General features: G+C 51.8%; 1 protein-coding gene across 3 annotated transcripts in view; it reads left to right on the plus strand.

The window, feature by feature from the left end:
* Window positions 1-2809: 2809 nt before the first annotated feature.
* GLS (glutaminase) overlaps window positions 2810-16496 on the plus strand; it is a 158257-nt gene continuing 144570 nt past the window's right edge. Inside the window, exons 1-2 of one of the 3 annotated variants that reach the window (XM_066577226.1) lie at window positions 2810-3140; window positions 9160-9256. In XM_066577226.1, coding sequence (XP_066433323.1) covers window positions 2887-3140; window positions 9160-9256 — 351 coding nt within the window. In that variant the 5' untranslated portion in view covers window positions 2810-2886. The remainder of the gene's footprint in view (window positions 3141-9159; window positions 9257-16496) is intronic. The other 2 variants (XM_066577228.1, XM_066577227.1) reach the window with 2 other exon arrangements.

Consider the following 16496-nt stretch of genomic DNA (forward strand, 5'->3'; position numbering starts at 1 on the left):
AGGGCTCAGTGTATAATGTGTCCCCTCCTGCTATATATACTATACATACTACAGGGCTCAGTGTATAATGTGTCCCCTCCTGCTATATACCCTATACATACTACAGGGCTCAGTGTATCATATACCTCCTTCCGCTTTATGTACTATACATGTTACAGGGCTCAGTGGTTGTGGAAACATTACATTGAAGAACTGATAATCCATAGTAACACCGCTAGGACCCTGGATGCTCTGTAGTAGAAGGCGCCGCGGACCCCACAGCAGCCCCTCTGGCCCATCGCCAGGTCTGTAGTAGGAGGCGCCGTGGACCCCACAGCAGCCCCTCTCTCCCAACGCTAGGACCCTGGCTGGTCTGTAGTAGGGGGTGCCGCGGACCCCACAGCAGCCCCTCTCCACCACCGCCAGGACACTGGTTGGTCTGTAGTAGGAGGCGCCGCGGACCCCACAGCATTCCCTCTTCTCCACCGCCAGGACCCCGGCTGGTCTGTAGTAGGAGGCGCCGTGGACCCCACAGCATTCCCTCTTCTCCACCGCTAGGACCCTGGCTGGTCTGTAGTAGGAGGCGCCGTGGACCCCACAGCAGCCCCTCTCCACCACCGCTAGGACCCTGGATACTCTGTAGTAGAAGATGCCGCAGACCCCACAGCAACCCCTTTCCCCCACTGCTAGGACCCTGACTGGTCTGTAGTAGAAGGTGCCGCAGACCCCACAGCAGCCCCTCTCCCCCACCGCCAGGACCCCGGCTGGTCTGTAGTATGAGGCGCCGCGGACCCCACAGCAGCCCCTCTCCAGGACCCTGGCTGATCTGTAGTAGGAGGCGCCGCGGAACCAATACAGGCCCCTCTCGCCCACCGCCAGGTCTGTAGTAGGAGGCGCCATAGACCCCACTGCAGCCCCTCTCTCCCACCGCTAGGACCCTGGCTGCTCTGTAGTAGGAGGTGCCACAGACCCCACAGGAGCCTCTCTCCCCCACCGCTAGGATCCCAGCTGGTCTGTAGTAGGAGGCACCACGGACGCCACAGCAGCCCCTCTGCACCACTGCCAGGACCCCTGCTGGTCTGTAGTAGGAGGCTCGCAGACCCCACAGCAGCCCCTCCGGCCCACCGCCAGCCAGGTCTGTAGTAGGAGGCGCCGCGGACACCACAGCAGCCCCTCTTCCCCACCGCCAGGACCCCGACGGGTCTGTAGTAGGAGGAGCCACAGCAGCCCCTCTTCCTTACCGCCAGGACCCCGACTGGCCTGTAGTAGGAGGCGCGCAGACCCCACAGCAGCCCCTCTTCCCCACTGCTAGGACCCCGGGTGGTCTGTAGTAGGAGGCGCCGCGGACCCCACAGCAGCCCCTCTTCCCCACCGCTAGGACCCCAGCTGGTCTGTAGTAGGAGACGCCGCGGACCCCATAGCAGCCCCTCTTCCCCACCGCTAGGACCCCAGCTGGTCTGTAGTAGGAGACGCCGCGGACCCCATAGCAGCCCCTCCTCCCCACCGCTAGGACCCCAGCTAGTCTGTAGTAGGAGGAACCACGGACGCCACAGCAGCCCCTCTTCACCACCGCTAGGACCCCAGCTGTTCTGTAGTAGGAGACGCCGCGGACCCCATAGCAGCCCCCTCCGGCCCACCGCCAGGTCTGTAGTAGGAGGCGCCGCGGACCCCATAGCAGCCCCTCTTCCCCACCGCTAGGACCCCAGCTGGTCTGTAGTAGGAGACGCCGCGGACCCCATAGCAGCCCCTCTTCCCCACCGCTAGGACCCCAGCTGGTCTGTAGTAGGAGACGCCGCGGACCCCATAGCAGCCCCTCCTCCCCACCGCTAGGACCCCAGCTGGTCTGTAGTAGGAGGCACCACGGACGCCACAGCAGCCCCTCTCCACCACCGCTAGGACCCCAGCTGGTCTGTAGTAAGAACACCGCGGACCCCATAGCAGCCCCCTCCTGCCCACCGCCAGGTCTGTAGTAGGAGGCGCTGTGTACCCCATAGCAGCTCCTCTTCCCCACCCGCAGGTCTGTAGTAGGAGGCGCCGTGGACCCCACAGCAGCTCCTCTTCCCCACCCGCAGGTCTGTAGTAGGAGGCGCCGTGGACCCCACAGCAGCCCCTCTTCCCCACCGCTAGGACCCCGGCAGGTCTGTAGTAGGAGGCGCCGCGGACCCCACAGCAGCCCCTCCTCCCTACCCGCAGGTCTGTAGTAGGAGGCGCTGTGGACCCCATAGCAGCCCCTCTTCCCCACCCGCAGGTCTGTAGTAGGAGGCGCCGTGGACCCCACAGCAGCCCCTCTTCCCCACCCGCAGGTCTGTAGTAGGAGGCGCCGCGGACCCCACAGCAGCCCCTCTTCCCCACCCGCAGGTCTGTAGTAGGAGGCGCCGCGGACCCCACAGCAGCCCCTCTTCCCCACCCGCAGGTCTGTAGTAGGAGGCGCCGCGGACCCCACAGCAGCCCCTCTTCCCCACCCGCAGGTCTGTAGTAGGAGGCGCCGCGGACCCCACAGCAGCCCCTCTTCCCCACCCGCAGGTCTGTAGTAGGAGGCGCCGCGGACCTCACAGCAGTTCCTCCCGTCCACGCTGCGCATCCCGGCTGATCTGACAGGAATAACGGTCGCGCGCCGCAAGTATAACGGAGCTCACACCCTGACGGCCTCGGTCCACGGCGGCATCTGTGGGCCGCGGGGCTGTGAGTCCCGTCCGCCGCCCTCTACTCACGGCCCACCACCCAGCTGTCTGAGCTCAGCCCGCCGTCCGCCCCTCACGGCCCGTCAGCCCGCCGCCTCCCCTCACAGATCCCACCCGCCAATCCCGAGCCGCTACACTGACAGCTGCAGCCAATGAGCGGCCGCCGCCCCCTCACACAGCGGACTGTACGAGGCGGCTCCCCGCTTCCTCCGTTCTCCTCACCAACATGCTCCGTCTCGGGAGATCGCAGCTCCTCCAGCAGATCGTCCTGCTAAACCGAAAACCTTACTGGAGGGCGGCGGCGCTGCGGGCGGCCCTCAGCGGGGACGGGGCCGGCGCGGGGAGAGGCCGGGCGCCGCTGGCGCAGCTCAGAGCCTTCTGCTCCAAACCCGAGGAGCCCGCGGAGCAGGAGGCGCAGAAGTCCGCCGAAGGGCCGGAGAGCGCCGGGGCTGTCGAGAGCGACAAGTCCAAGGAGGACAAGTGAGTGCAGGCCGCAGGGAGGGGAGCATGGCGGCTGCTGGCCCCTTCATCCACAGCTCGGCCTAACGTGTTGTATGTAGTAAGCCCTCCAGTGTAGTATGTAGCATGTTATGTGTTGTATGTAGTAAGCCCTCCAGTTAGATGTAGTATGTAGCATGTTATATGTAGCATGTTGTATGTAGTAAGCCCTCCAGTTAGGTGTTGTATGTAGCATGTTGTATGTAGCGTGTTGTATGACCTGTATGTTTCCCCGTCTGCGTTGGGGGTTGTACGGAGCCTTCAGCGCAGATGATCCGGTACGATGGAGCTCGCTGCGCCATTGTGTCTGGTAAAGCGCCAATCGGGATGCCAGACGCCGCGTGTTCTCCATCATCGCCACCCGGAGCTGCCACAGGTGTGAGGGGCACCCGCTTTCTTAGGCCACTCTCACAGGGTCAGGCTGGCGTGCCGGGTCGCCCGCGGGGCAGTGGTAAACGCTCCCTCCAGGCTCTGTTACACGGGACGGCCCGTTGGGCGCAGATGCCTGACCTGTCACCCCAGCGATGAGCGCTGTAGAACACGCCGCCCTGCGTGGAGATCGCCCGCTATACCGGTCCTCCGCCGTGATGGACACACCGGCTCTATTCAATGTCCTGTGTCTGGAAACGAGTGTAGTAACATAAAAGGGGTCGTACCGCCATGAACTCCTATCACCTCGCCCCAGGATGGATCTGACCGCTGGGGTTCTCGCCTCCACAACCCCCACTGATTCTGCGAATGGCGGTCCTGTGTCCGCTCTATTTCTTCCTGCAGCTTCACGGTGGCTAGAGCCGATAGTGGGCAACGTGGCGCCTCGGTGGCTAGAGCCGATAGTGGGCAACGCGGCGCCTCGGTGGCTAGAGCCGATAGTGGGCAACGCGGCGCCTCGGTGGCTAGAGCCGATAGTGGGCAACGCGGCGCCTCGGTGGCTAGAGCCGATAGTGGGCAACGCGGCGCCTCGGTGGCTAGAGCCGATAGTGGGCAACGCGGCGCCTCGGTGGCTAGAGCTGATAGTGGGCAACGCGGCGTCTTTTTACACAACGCAGACATGTGGCTTCTTGGTGTGGTCTCTGTGTTGGGGGGGGGGGGCTACGTGAATTTCTCCACTGACTGGTGTTTGATCCAGTGCCTCGGAGTTCTGCCGTGTAATAAACTGCCGGATTGACGTCAGTACAATCCCATTAGCGTGCCTGGTACTATTGTACCTTGTCACCACCAGAAGCTAGGGGTTTGACAGGGCTTGCATGGAGGAACGCCCCTGTCACATCCCTAGCTCCCGATTGGCTGAATTCTGCCAGGTCCTAGCAGCAGCGTCTGTAGTGATGTTTGCCTGGCCTGGAGGGTTAGGGTTGGTTTTCCTGTTAGGCTTACATGATTAGCTCTACATGCTGCCATGTTACAGCTGTATATAGAGACATGTGTTACACCTGTAACATGGAAGCATTTAGAGGTAATAATCTGAGCCTAACCGAAACACCTCCCCCCCCCCCCCCCCCCTCCCCCCTAACTCGCCAGGCAAACATCAATACAAACTGCGCCTGGGGAACATACACCTCTCCGCCGCTGGCACCACTGACCTCCACCATGCTGCGGGTGTCAGCCGTGTGTGACACTGCTTCCGGCAAAGTGCTCTGCTGCTCACGCTCGGCCCCACCGCTGCTCAGCAGTGCTGACATGTGGCGACCGGCGGCTCTCTCTGCTGTCTTCTCCCCCACTGCATTAGGAGCCGGCCGGCCGATTACCTTTTCCAGTCCGGGGAGATTGACAGTGGGCCAGGTAATGGGATCGGAGGTGGGAGAATGCAGCCGCCAGGGAGAGTGACAGATGAGCCGGTAAAGGGGAGCGGAGTTCATCAGCTTCCTCCACGACGGTGAGAGTGACAGCGGGGCAGGTAAGGGGAGATGTGAGGCCACAGTGACAGCAGTGCTGCCGGAAGGGCGCCGCCGGCTACAGTCAGACCGGGGTCACTCACATCACGAGACCGCAGTGCTGAGTGGCAGGACCTGTGAGGCCAAGGAAGGGGGGCCAGCCTTGCAGCCAATCACAAACGGGGTGTCACCGGCCTTTCAAGAACCCTTAATCTTGTCTCCCACCACCACGTCCGGTGTTGACAAGCTGCAGTAGTAGCAGCGTGGCCTTAGATGGCAGAATACTCCTTTTCTGTTTCCAGGTGTCATCATCGCCATTGTTATTTTTCCAGGTTTTGTTCACATCGGAACCTTTCAGGCACAGAATTCCGGACAGAAAAAGGCAGGGTTTTGCTCGGGTTTCTGACAAGCGGCTCGATGTTTTTCCGGACAAACCTGAAGAGCCTCATTGTAGTTGGTGGAGTCTGTTGGGCGCCATTCCTGCCTGTTATGAGCCAAGCTCAGCACTTGTTTACAATGTTTGGCTTCTATGCCGGAGCCAAAATAATGGAAAGAAGGGCTCCAGACTGGAAAAAAATACCAAGGAGCCATCAGCTTCTAGACAGATACATTGAGGAGCCCAATAAAACTTCAGTTGACCGGTGATGTCGGGGCTCTCTGACAGCGTGCACACTGTGGCTACATGTTGTCCTGGCATCCCTATACACCAAAGGACTGACTCAGCCGACAGGCAGCGGGTCTGCGGTGCTCACTGTGTTCTTCATCATGTAATGAGGCCAGCATAGATTCCCCAGTTGGTTGTAGCCAGGACAAGGGGGCCAAGACCTTGCCGGGTGCGGCAAGGACGCGGCAGCAGCGGCTTCTGTACACAGACTGTTCAGCCCGGCAGTAGGGCTAGTCACATATGATGATGACAAGAATGTAATTTTTTGTTACCCTATGCAAATTCCTGAGTGACTACTTTGGATGCTCCGAACAACAGATACAGGTGTGACAGACGTTTTATGGAAATTATACAAACAAGGTGGAGGGCAGCCTCAACCGGTATCAGTGTATCTTGACGTCACCGGAAGCTAGGGATCTGACAGGAGGAACGCCCCTCTCCCACCCCTAGCTCCTGATAGGGTCAAGAGCTAAAGGTCCTGGAAGGAGGTAAACTGCCTCCGTGTGTTAGCCTTAGGATGTGCTGTGCTGCAGCTAACCGCCTGTCCTCCGGCCTGCCAGCTGTCCTCCTGTTTCAGCTGTAGGCTGTAAGTGTCGGGTACCGCTGTCGGCTACTTGCTGTGTTGCTGCAGTGGGTGGACGGCGTGTGCGAGTTCGGGGACCGCCGCCGCTCTGTCCTCCCTGCTGCCGAGCCAAATACAGCTACGGAGTGGTGATGGGGGGGGGGGGGTGATTTCGGGGACCGCCGCCATTGTGTCCTCCCTGCTGCCGACTGCTAATACAAGGGAAGGGCTTTGAGCTGGGACAATGTTCGCCTGCAGCTGGGGCTGGGAGGCAACGGAGTGCGGCTGGAGCGGGGGCGGAGTCTTCTAATACACGAATATAATTAAGTATTGCAGTGTATTATAAACCCTATTATAAAAGCTGAGCCTCATAGGCCACCGTAGCTGGCGATATTCAAGCTTCCGGGTGCCATAGCAGGGGGATCACATTGCAGGGGTCCAATGGGTGAGAGAGCCCTCTCCTGTCAGCATTTTACACTGACCGCAACATACAAAGGGTTGACCAGCGGGAATAAGAGGTTTCTTTGGTGTCCGTGGTTTAAGCAGGTGCCAGGCTGTTATCCAACAGCTAAGCTCCTGCTCACCCTGGCACGGGACACCAGGCTTCTGATGCAGTGCTGTTAAAAGTCGGCGCATCAGACTAAGGCCTCATGTCCACGGGGAAAATCGGGCCCGCGGACATGAGGGCTGAAAATAAGAATAAATCAGAATAAACTTACCTCCCGCCCGCTCCGGATCCTTCCTTCGCTGCGGTGTCATCTTCTCTGCGTCGCGGCCGGATCTTCTTTCTTCGGCCCGGCGGATGCGCAGGATGACGTCGGTGACGTGCCCTGCGCATGCGCCGGCCCGAAGAAAAAAGATCCGGCCGCGACGGAGAGAAGATGGCGCCGCGGCGAAGAGAAGAACCGGAGCGGGTGAGTAAATTCCGATTTTTGTCTCCCGCGGATCCGGACGGCTTCCATAGGCTTCAATAGAAGCCCGCGGGAGCCGTCCCCGCGGGAGACCCGCATGAAAATGGAGCATGGTCCAGATTTTTTCATGCTCCATTTTTAAAAAAATCCCTTTTATTGACGATCCGCGGGTATTTATCTACCTGCGGGTGGTCAATGCATCCCTATGGGGTGCGGATCCGCGGGCAGGAGAAGAGTTAAAATCCGCTGCGGATTTTAATTCTTCTTTTGCCCGTGGACATGAGGCCTAAAGCCCCTCAACGGCCGCTGTCAAAAGGCATATGAGTGGTTGTTAAGGGGTTAAAGTGGTATTCCGTTTAAGCAAAGTTGCAGTGTGGTTCTGCTTTGGATTTTGTGTCTGTAGCTCTATAAACCATCGCCTTCCGGTACTCCAGAAGTACCTCTCCCCAGGCTCCCCAGCAGTACAGGTTGGGCTCGCTCTGTAGGAATGACCAGGGACGGCTTGTTTTCTATTGGTCTGTCAGGATCAGATTACTGGCCAATGGCTGGGCAGCGGTTAGGGGGGCGTACGCAGGAAGTACAGAGGGGAGTTGTGCAAAATGTCGTTTTAAGCTGCATATAAGCAGGGATACTGGGGCCGTCTGGAAAATAGTGATGTGGGGAATCCTCAGAGACTGAAGGCAGGATATGAAGGTAATGGCCGTGTGATTTATACCCGTAACCAGCTGGCATAAAGATGGCACAACCACTGCCCATATCTGGATTTTTTGAAATCTGGCTTCACAACTGGAATGCCCCTTTAAGGCTGAGTGCACACGGGAGTATTTGCATTGCGGAATCCCGAGTGAGCGTCCGCCTCCAGATTCTGCAGCAGATACTGCCCATAAACATGCTATGGAAAGTCGCTTTTCCATGTCCACAAGCGGAAATCAATTGCGATTTTCTGTTCACGGAGGGAAAATTTCAGCATGCCCTATTTCAGCGCGGATTCCGTGTGAATGGCTTCCATTAAAGTCAGTCTAATCTGCGATCCTTCCGCAATCATCATTGGAAAGTTGGCGGAATCTGTGTTATCACCTAGTGACGATGCGGCAAAATCTGCCGACCGTACATTCGCACTACCAGAGAGGTATGCAGGGGTCACCGGCTGGGCACAGGGTCAGATCCCGCATGTGGAATCCAACCTGGTCCAGTGCATCATCCCATTGTATCATCTCCTTGGTCTTGAAGCCAAGAATACTATGTGGTGTTTGAATTTCTATTTTTTTATTTTTTTTGACCCCCCCCCCCCCCCCCCCTTCCTCCACCGGGGACAGAATCTGAAGTATGACTTTGGGTGCTGGGAATGTTTTCTGGTGTCCTTCATTCTCACTGTTCTTCCGCAGACGCACTGATTCCCAGCCACCTCTTCTAACATGGCCTTAGTACTTCTCTAACTACCTGATGACACCATTCATTAGTACTTCACTCTACTTTGAGATTGGTGAGCACGGCTCACCTGAGCGTTGCTGGCCAATCCAAGGGCAGCGTGGAGTAGGGCTGGGCAATTAATCACTTTAATTTGGTTAGTTGCAATCCTAACTTTCATTGCAATCGTGAAATCAGTATTAGCAGCGCCCCTCATGGGCCGGACTTGTATCAGCCCGAAGGGAAGCTGCTGAGCAGAGACAGAGAGGGAATCGGGCGTTGATCTCATTGGCCAAGCCTTGATTCCTGCACGGTCTGCGGACTCATTAGTGTCCTGTACAGCATCACAGAGGAAGAAGCTGCATGGGGGATGATGACCAGGATATATTAAGGATATATTTTGATGTGTATGGGATTTTTATTAAGTAAAAAAAAAAGTGCCTTAGTATTTTTAGCTTGTTTAGCAAAATATAATTAAAATCAAAAATTGAGAGGAGATTGACAGAAATGGTGATTCGCATCCTTGAGTTTATTTTCGCTTGTAAAACTTCCATTTTTCTTTAAACAGATTTTTTTTTTTTCTTTGCAGAAAAGGTAAAGAAGGACTTCTACCGAGTTTGGAAGACTTGCTCTTCTACACCATTGCTGAAGGACAAGAAAAGATCCCAGTTCATAAATTCATCACTGTAAGTTACTATTTATTGTATCTGATACGTTAATGGATGTACTGTGGGGGGCGAGGGGTGAGGGGGCACTACATCTGCTCTAGTATATTTTTATTGATGTGAATAAACCTTTAACCCCTTGAGTGGCGGGTTTCCTACCACCCTGTCGTGCCCACCAGGGCAGGTTTTTTAAAATGGTCTAATCATTGAATTTCAACTAATTTTGCAGTTGCGTCTCAAGAGCCATAACTTTTTCATTTTTCCATTGACATGGCCATATGAGGGCTTGTTTTTTGCGGGACAAGTTGTGATTTTTTAAACAGGGGGGAGGAAAAAAAGAAATGGGGAAAAAAGAAAAAAAGGGGCCATGTCATTAAGGGGTTAAATAATGTATTAACTTCCTTCTCTGGGTCATTACGACGCATGGATACCACATGTGTGATTGTATTTTTGATTTTTTACAAAGTAAAGGGAGACAAGTGTTTTTATTATTTTTTTAATAATTTTTTTACTTTTTTTTTTTTAATTAAAAAAATTTTTTTTTTTTGTCCCTTTAGGGGACTTCCACAGGGACCCATCAGGACCCCTGATCACATTCCGGGGGTCCGATGGTGACAGCCCTTTACATGCTGCAGTGACAACCCTTTACATGCTGCAGTCACATAGACTGCAGCATGTAAAGGGTTAACACAGCAGAGATCGGAGGTTTTCTCTGATCTCTGCTGTAAGAGCAGGTACCTAGCTGTCCTCTGACAGCTAACAACCAGCTCTCCCTGCCACAGAGACCATCGGCTGGCTTCTGACAAGCCGATGGTCTCTATGGCAACCTGTAAACAAAGCAGGAGGTTGCCGACATGTCGGCAATATCTTCTGCTGGTTTTTCAAAGCCCTTGCACTGCTCTGTGTGGGTCTGTGCACGCAGAGCACACTGTCACAGCTTGTGGCATTGTGCTCTGCAGCTCCCATAGTGATACATAGCCCGGAAATCTTCCGGGCTATGTTGCTATGAGCAGTGGAGCTCGTCCCGGAAAATTTCCGGGCGTGCCACTCAAGGGGTTAAAGGGGCTGCCTTATGATTAAGTATTAATTTGTGATCATGCAAAAACAGAAATGTTTAATTGGAATAATGAAAACAAAATTCTCTCATGTAAAGGCATTGCAGACGAGTGCCCCCTGGTGGTGGTTTGCTTCCCCTGCAGTCGTGTGTATGTCTGTGGTACAGAAACGCTATCTCTTCTCCTTAGGGAGAGCACTTAGACTGTGAGTGAGGAGACACACATAGCCACGCACGCTCCTCTGGGTAATATGCAAATAAGGGAGATGGAACAATACCTCCACAGTGCCACCTATTGGAAGGCAGCATTCCTTTAAGCCAAAGTTAGGCCCCGTGTCCACTTGCACACACGTATTCCACTGCTGAATACCACAGTGGAATCCGTGCGTGCCCGCGGCCATGGAGAGGGAAAATACATTTTCTTACCCTCTCTGGACGCTGCAGGGCTCTCCTTTGTGCAGGCCGGGTCTTCTTTCTTCCGGTGGGCGGATGTGCTCGGCAGCCTGGCAGCATGCGCCGTGCACAGCTGTGGCTGTGCCACGGATATGGACGGCTTCCATAGGTTTCAATCAACATCCGTAGGAAAATGGAGCATGTTGTGATTTCTTCCTGTAAGTGCAACCCGCACGCCGGGAAGAAATCCCATCCATATGCTTTTAGCTGCCCTACGGATGCAAATGCATCCCTGTGGGCAGCAAGACGCACGGATCTCCCGTGCGGGGGGCCACAAGTGGATTTTATAAATAAAATCTGTACGTGGACATTGGGCCTTAGACTTTTTATACAAGCCTTGTAACAATGACTGAGAATGAAAAGCAAAGCCAGACTCCATGTACAGACAGCTGTTTCAGGGTGTTTGCCCTTTATTAGTGTATAGTAGGAGTCTGGCTGTACATACAGCCTCACATAAATAACACAGTTGCAGTGGGGAGGCCTTTCTTTGGAATGTATGAAGTAGCTGTAAGGGGGTCAAAAACGTTGGAACCACTCTGGCAAAAACACATTTCTCCATCCCTGTCCCCCTGAACTGATTGCCTGTCACACTCTGGAGGTCTCCTCTGCGTATTGCAGCCAAGTTCATGCAGTGCAGTCCCCGGTCTGATGCTCATCAGCCACCACCTTCAGGCTGAGATTTTTTTACTTGTCAGTTTCACATCTATTCCATGATGCATCAGCACAGCATTAGCTAGAGGCTGTACCATTTTTGTCTACCGGAGGGGAGTTTAATTATGATTACCTTCTACATTCAGCTAAATAAGCTACAACCTATAAGTATACAGTCAGGGGGATGAGCTGTGATCTCCTCTCTTATAGTTGTGTGATAATCAGTAACTGAGAGGAGTGTCTGTGTTGCCCTCTAGGCTGTTTTTACTGTTTTAGGGTCCATGCAACAGCATCACACAGACTGTCTAGAAACTGAACATGTAACCCCAAGTAGATCGGAGCTGCTGAGAACTGAGATCACATGACCACCCGAGGAGGAGGAGGAGGTCGGGAGTCTCAAATAGAAATAACCAAGATAACCCTAGCCAACTAGTTATACTGGATAGCTGCGTAATGAATGAAATAAGAATCATCGGAGTGGCCCAAATATAGGAAAGTTGTTCTATTAGTCCAGCTGGACAGGATATACAGTGTTATCTGTTCATTGGACAGTACCATATTGTCATTGTCTGCTGCAGGAAAGGCCAATCATGTTAACCCTTATGAGCATGATGATGATATAGCATTGCTGGAATGTCACCCAGGCAGCGGTTGTAGGTGTAGCTAGCACATGGTGTAGGTAAGTGACAGGACTGTACAGAATAATGTTGTAGCCATGATTATGCAGCTCATGGTTAGACTATGATTTGTTGATTATGCTTAAAGGGGTTGTCCAGTTGTAAACTACTGACAGCCTATATACAGGATAGGTCATCAGTAGTAGATCAGAGGGGATCTGTATCTGGATCCCTCACTGATGAGACCAGAGTGTTTGTGCACTCAGCTGAAAAAGCAGACAGCTGTAGTGGCCAGGCTTGGTATTACAGGCCGAGTTCCCATAGAATCTGGTCCAACCCCTTGCTCAGTGCAGGATTTACTAAATCATCCCAGACAGATATTTGTCCAGCCTTTGTTTGACCACTTCCATTGAAGGAGAACTCGCCACCTCCTGTGGTAACCTGTTCCACTTATTGATCCCCCTCACTGTCTAATATCTAATCTGTGTCTCTTCCCTTTCAGTTTCATCCCATTGCTTCTAGTCTTTCCTTGTACAGATGAGAATAGGGCTGATCCCTCTGCACTGTGACAGCCCTTCAGATATTTGTAGACCGCTATTAAGTCTCCCCTCAGCCTTCTTTTTTGCAAGCTAAAATGTTTCTCAAAGTACATGATTTGCAGACCGTTCAGCATCCTGGTAGCTCTTCTCTGAACTTGCAAAATAAAACCTCCTCCAAAATCCAGGATGTTGCTTTATTGTATTCCACATACATAAGGAAACAACGTTTTGGCTGGTGCCCAGTGGGGTGCCCAGAACTGGACCCAGTATTCCAGATGAGGTCTGACTAAGGAAGAGTAGAGGGGGATAATTACCTCACGTGATCTAGACTCTATGCTTCTCTTAATACATCCCAGAATTGTGTTTGCCTTTTTGGCTGCTGCATCACATTGTTGACTCACGTTCAGTCTATGATCTATTAGTACATCCAAGTGTTTTTCACATGTGCTGCTGCTTAGCCCAATTGTTACCATTTTGTGTGTCCTTTTTTTTTTTTTTTTTTTTCTTGGCCAGATGTAGGACTTTTCTCCTTGCTAATTACCAATTTGTTAGTCGCTGCCCACTGTGCAAGCTTTTCTAGATCTTTTTGAATTCCCCCTCTCTCTCTGTCCATAAGTGTTAGCTAGCCTGGCCACTGGAGGAGGAATTGCGCTGTCTGCTTCCTGCAGAAATCAGCTTAGTGCCCAAGCATAACAGCATGGCGAACAGCTTATTATCGGTGATTCTGGGCGACAGACCCTGCTGATCTACTTTGGTATTTATGGCCTATTCTAAGGATATGCCCTCAGCTTTACAGCTGATACCCCCTTTAACCCTTTCCCTGTCTGACGTCTAAAGTCATTCTGATTGAAGGCTGTACAGCTCCGATGTTGGAAGACATCCGGCAGGGTATTCTTACTGTATATTACTCGCCGCTCTGTCAGGGTCCTCTGCAGCATGTCACATACTGCAGTACTGGCTCTAGCCAGCAGATGGCGCCATTGTATAATGGCAGAAAGATAAAACCCCCTAGAAAACGCAAATCCAAATTCTTTTTGATGAGCGTGTGAGGCCCCGAACTCGAACTGGTGACAATGGGGGATTGCTGTGCAACTGATCACCGTCATGGGCGGAGCTTGTATGTTAGTGAGTAAATCGGAGGACACTCTTTGCCTAGCGGGATATTGCCGACTCACGTTTTAAAGGCCGGTTGTGGCATGATTGTTGCCGAGTTGTGATGTTGTCAAGTATGGCGTGCGAATGATTGGAGCAAGGTTGAAAGCTCGTGGGAGAAGTTGGAGCCTGCTATTCGGACTGTGGTGTCGGACAGCCGACGGGAGTTGTGTGAGAGTACCAGCCGTTTACAGCCTCGTGTGGCGCAGAGTGTTAGGGCAGCAGAAATGCAGTCCTAAGCTCTCGCTCGGGTCAGGTAGCCGGCTCAAGGTTGTCTCAGCCTTCCATCCTTCCGAGGTTGGTAAAATGAGCACCCAGCTTGCCGGAGGGTAAAGATGACTGCAACTTTTACACCCAGTGATCAGTTCAATAGGCGCTGCGGGGAGGTGAATAAATGTACTAAATGTGTATATAAATAGTCGACACAGCCAAGCGGCTCCTTGCACTTCAGGGTGAAATACTGGGTTGTGAGCGATTCATTCCCTGATCCAGGGCGCAAGAATGCAGTCCGCAAGCTTCACCGCACTCCCAAGGTATGCATTATAATGTATCTTATTGATCTAGTGCCTATTGTCATCTGGCTTGCTGGGCCTTTTCTCTGCACAGAGGTGCAGGCAGCGAGTGAGTGAGCTGACATCAATCAGCGTTTAACACCTAGATGTCCTGTCCGTAACAAGGAGCAGGAAAGGCCATCGGAGCGCTGCGCTCCCACTGATGACCACGCCTGGCATAGCTGCACTGACAGCGGGCCAAACGATCAGCTGATGCGCGGGGCTCCGGAGGGGCAGATATCCAGTGACTAGATCATCAGTTGAAAAAAAGGCCGGAATATTCCTTTAATATATAAAAATATAAAATATCTGGACATTACAAATGGTGGGGTAGTTAACCCTTTGCGCACCCATGATGTAACGGTACTGGAGTGTTGGTAAAACTAAGTATTCTACATTACTGATGTATCGCAGTATATTGTGTAAGTGGTCAGACGATCACTAGTTCAAGGCCTCCATGGAGAGTAAAAAAGGAAATTAGATATACAGTTAAGAAAGCCTACAAAAACTCAAACTATTAAAATATCACATTATCTAACCTGCACCGTGAATATTCTTAAAAAGGATACTATTCCAGAATTGTCTTAAAATTAAAAGGTCATCTGTAACCAGAAATGGTACCGATACAAACTACAGTCTGCCCCGCAAAGAACAGGCCCTCGCACGGCTCCATTGGGGAAAAATAAAGGTGTGGATCTCCGAACTTGGCGGGAAAAAGCTATTTATTCTTAGCTAAATCTTAGTGATGTTTAGAAGCAATGTAACCTAAAAATCTACATAAAATTATCTCTAATCGTAGTAAACCACAGGATAAAGTGAAAATGTTTTTTTTTTTGTTTTTTTTACCACACTGTGCATGCCTAAAAAAGCCCCCCCCAAAAACAATGGCGCGTTTTTTTTTTAAATTTGTTTTTGTTTTACGGCAGGCCACTTTTTTTGAAAGCTGTATAATATATTTTGAGATTCAGGTTAAACTGGCCCCCACGGCTAGCTTAACCCCTTGAGTAGCGGGTTTCCTACCCCCCTGTCGTGCTCATCAGGGCAGGTTTTTTAAATGGGCTATTCATTTAATTTCAACTAATTTTGCAGTCGCGTTCCAAGAGCCATAACTTTTTCATTTTTCCATTGACACGGCCATGTGAGGGCTTGTTTTTTGCTGGAGAAGTTGTACTTTTTGATGGCATCATTTTTGGGTATACATAATGTATTGCAGAACTTTTGTGAAAAAATTTGTAGGGAGATTAGGGAAAAAAATTAATACAAGTTAAATCACCCTCCTTTTGCCATATCTATAATTAAAAAATCTAAATCATAAAAGAAAAATACATATTTGGTATTGCCGCGTCCGTAAATGTCTGATCTATCAAAATAGTGCATTATTTAATCCCCACGGTGAACGTAATCCGAAAAAAAAAAACCCGCCAGAAATGCACTTTCAATCACCCTGTCTCCCAGAAAAAATGCAATAAAAAGCGATCATAAAGTCGTATGTATTCCAAAATGGTACCAACGTTAACTACAGGACGTCCCGCAAAAAATGAGCCCTTGTTCAAGTACGTCGATGGAAAAATAAAGGAGTTATGATTTTTTAAACGGGGGAGGAAAAAAAGAAATGGGGAAAGAAGAAAAAAAAGGGACCGTTTCATTAAGGGGTTAAATAATGTATTAACTTCCTTCTCTGGGTCATTACAACGCAGGGATACCACATGTGTAATTGTATTTTTAATTTTTCACAAAGTAAAGGAAGACAAGTGTTTTTAATTTTATTTATTTTATTTTTTAAATAATTTTTAACTTTTTTATTTTTTTACTTTTTTTTTTTTTTTTTTTTTTATTTTTGTCCCTTTAGTGGACTTCCACAGAGACCCATCAGGACTCTCTGATCACATTCTGGGGGGAAGGGGGGGTCCGATGGTGACAGCCCTTTACATGCTGCAGTGACAGCCCTTTACATGCTACAGTCACATAGACTGCAGCATGTAAAGGGTTAACACAGCAGAGATCGGAGGTTTTCTCTGATCTCTGCTGTAAGAGCTGGTGCCTAGCCTTCCTCTGGCAGCCAAGCACGAGCTCTCCCTGACACAGAGACCATCGGCTTGCTTCTGACAAGCCGATGGTCTCTATAGCAACCTGTAAACAAAGCAGGACATTAGAAGCAGGAGGTTTCCAGCATATCGGCAATATCTTCTGCTTCTGTCATAGCCCTTGCTTTGTTCTCTGTGGGTCTGTGCAGGCAGAGCACAC

Source organism: Eleutherodactylus coqui, chromosome 8, assembly GCF_035609145.1.
Source record: "Eleutherodactylus coqui strain aEleCoq1 chromosome 8, aEleCoq1.hap1, whole genome shotgun sequence".
In the NCBI taxonomy this organism is placed as follows: domain Eukaryota; kingdom Metazoa; phylum Chordata; class Amphibia; order Anura; family Eleutherodactylidae; genus Eleutherodactylus; species Eleutherodactylus coqui.